The sequence below is a fragment of the Triticum aestivum genome, chromosome 1A (genome assembly GCF_018294505.1).
Source record: "Triticum aestivum cultivar Chinese Spring chromosome 1A, IWGSC CS RefSeq v2.1, whole genome shotgun sequence".
Lineage (NCBI taxonomy): Eukaryota > Viridiplantae > Streptophyta > Magnoliopsida > Poales > Poaceae > Triticum > Triticum aestivum.
The window spans coordinates 591,306,814-591,309,780 of NC_057794.1; the positions used below are offsets into that span (position 1 = coordinate 591,306,814).

The 2,967-nt window shown below is 41.1% G+C and overlaps 1 protein-coding gene across 1 annotated transcript in view; it reads right to left on the bottom strand.

The window, feature by feature from the left end:
• Nucleotides 1-434: 434 nt before the first annotated feature.
• Nucleotides 435-2,967, bottom strand: part of LOC123070664 (ATP-dependent Clp protease proteolytic subunit-related protein 1, chloroplastic) — a 5,669-nt gene continuing 3,136 nt past the window's right edge. Inside the window, exons 3-9 of the mRNA XM_044493957.1 lie at nt 2,757-2,967; nt 2,550-2,654; nt 2,363-2,425; nt 1,329-1,440; nt 1,173-1,234; nt 893-1,075; nt 435-798 (exon numbers count right to left, since the gene is read on the bottom strand). Of these exons, the coding sequence (XP_044349892.1) occupies nt 697-798; nt 893-1,075; nt 1,173-1,234; nt 1,329-1,440; nt 2,363-2,425; nt 2,550-2,654; nt 2,757-2,967 (838 nt within the window). The 3' untranslated portion in view covers nt 435-696. The remainder of the gene's footprint in view (nt 799-892; nt 1,076-1,172; nt 1,235-1,328; nt 1,441-2,362; nt 2,426-2,549; nt 2,655-2,756) is intronic.

The following is a 2,967-nucleotide window of genomic DNA, read 5'->3' on the forward strand; positions in this document are numbered from 1 at the left end:
AACCTTAATTTAGAGCCTTTTATTGCGATGGACCTGAATTTAATTTAGAATACAAATAATCTTCGTTTTTCTCAGGGATCTAAAATAATCTTTTTGTACTACTGAGTTTGTTTTCCTACTCATGTAGAGTACGTATTTTAATTGATCATTGTAACATTTTATTTCTAATAACAAAAGAGTGGGGAGAGAACCTATTGATGCGAAAGATTTGCAACATGAGTGTGAGCATTTAGATAATATAGATGGGGTTTTTAATGATGAGCATGACGTTAAGATAAATATTAGAGCAATTTTCTTGAACTTCAAAATACTGCCAATGCAGATCATAGATGATCCCCAATAACAAGCATTTTTTTAATATCAACATTAAAATAAATATTAGAGAAGTTTAAAAAAAATATTATATAGAATTATAGAGCATGACGGTTGTAGACTTACTGATAATATCGAACTTCAAAAGATTTTCCGAAATTCGGGGTTCACTATCACATCTGCCACAGCCAAAGTTGACAAAAATTCAGGGTTTCCACTAGTGAAATATGCCAGACAATACAAGATGGTGGCAAAATATGGGTGCTGTATAGTGCGAGTGCAACGTTTTCATCAGCTTCAATCTATCCCAGACAACAGGCGGATATCTTCTAAGTCTACAACCTGTGGCAGCACAGTCGCCTGAGCGTATCTTTGCCTTCTAGTCTACCTGGGAGCGGTCGGAGTCGACCATCGCCCAGCTCCAGCTGGTGCGCGCTTCCCAGACTGCCGCATCTCCTGCGCCTTGGCCAGCTGCGCCGTCAGGTCCTGATGTACGACGAACAGTTCATCAGCGCAAAGCCCCCGTGGTATGTTATAAATCACACATGGATGAACAAGACAAGGGGCTAAAAGGTGGTACCTTCGGCTTGAAAGAGCCGTCCAGCGAGTGCAGGATCGTGTCCGCGAGCCCGTAGTCAATGGCCTCCTGCGCGCGGAAGTACCTCGGGCCTCTCAGGAACTCCGCGAGCTCTTCCTTCGGTTTACCGACTCCCTTGGACACGAGCTCCAGGTAGTAGTCCGTGTTGGTTTCCAGCTCTTTTGCCTGAGGACAAAACAAAATATTCAGTGCATAGTGCAACACGGCAGTATCATGTCGCGGCTCAGATGTACTCATATCGGAAAGCAGAGTTGAGTTTCACCTTAATCCACATATCAATGGCAGCTCCACCGGATTTGTGGACCTTGGGCAGGTGCAGTTTAGCTGCAGTTCAGCAATGTGCATCAAGAGATACTTCAGACTACCGTGTCAGAATTATATATCCGTGTGGCCCAGGAATCCAAGAAAAGAGACATACTTATCGAATTTGGTAACACTCCTCTTTTACCCTTCATCCCCAGGGAAAGAAGCATTGCAGCCTGACCATATGCCATGCTAAGATTGATGGTGTAAACCTTAGCTTTGCTTCGCTGTAGAACCAAGAAAAATATGATAGGAGTCAGGCAGAACTCTTTTGTGTATGTAAGAAAATCAACGTGGATAGTCCTAACGCTTTAAAGGGAATGGAATGCTTCGTTCCATTTGATTTATCAATGGAGTATGTTAAGATGTAACTGCACAGACTGAGGGATACAAGCATCCATCTTCTGCAGATCCATGGTTTGCTAAACACTAATCAAGTGAATTCAAGAGCCCTTACAACCAAAGGTGGAGGCAAGAAAAGGGCGTTCCCAGTGCTGAAACTCTTTTTGTGCATAAATAAATATCAATGCCGATAGTCATATTGCTTCAATGGAAATGGAATCCTTCATCCCGTGTTATCAATGGAGTGTGATAAGGTGTTACTGCAGTCTGAGAGGTAAAAGCAACCAACTACTATAGATCCAGTTTCATGGTTCACTAAACACAAGTGAATTCAAGAGTCCTTACAATGAAAGGTGCAAGCAAAAGCTAGAAGAAACAAAGTAAGAGCCAGCATCTCTGATAGCAGAAACAACTCCAGCCAATTGATCTTTGCTTCAATTTTGGGGAAATATGAAGGAACACAATCAAATATGCAGAATATTCAAACCGCTATAAACTAAAAAACCCAAGGGCTGAATAGATTGGCATGCTGCAACGACATGCACATTTGTGCAGAAACTTCTGGAAAATCATGATATAGAAAATTTGCAACATAAGGACAATAATTACTTGCCTGGTCCCAAAATGTAAATATGCCCTGGGGCTATAATAAAAACAGAGGATCATTAATGCAAACATAGTTCATGGATCCAACCCCATATGCAAATATCAACACGAGATATGACGAATTATGTGTAATATTATGGGCATGATAGAAAGGTATGTCGAGTTTCCAGTTAATCTGAGTGACAATAGATAAGGGCTTACATTAATGAAATCAGCAATTGCATAGGCATCAGTTTCAGATGCGACCAGCTCGTTATTTTCATCCTATTGCAGCACAGAGAATAGGAGTATCAATACTCGAATAATGTCAAAGAGAATGGAAAATTGCATGTTAACAATTTAGAAAAAAAATGTTGTTTCCAATATCAACATCTAAGTACTTACGTACCATGGTTCCTGTTGAGTTTATATACAAGTAAATTGGCTTTGTGCGGTCATCATAGTCTAGCCACAGAAACTGAGCAGCAATAAGCTCAGTTACAGCTGGAACAATCTAGCAATAGACAAGGAAAACACAAGGTTAGCATTTTGCTAGTTGAAACCTTATAAATTCAGTGTTGCACATAAGAAATAAGACAGAAGGTTGATCTCTTACTGGCATTCCAAGAAATATAATTCGGGAGTCCAACAGCAATGATGGCAGATCTGGGGCTGAGCTTCTCATTCTTCTATATCCTTTCCCTGCTCTTCCCATGCTCATGCTGGGCATGCCCATACCCATGCTGTAACTCGCAGGGCCCTCATGTGTGCCTGATAAGGAGTACATACCGAATTCATCATAACTCCTCAAAGCAGAAACGCTTTCC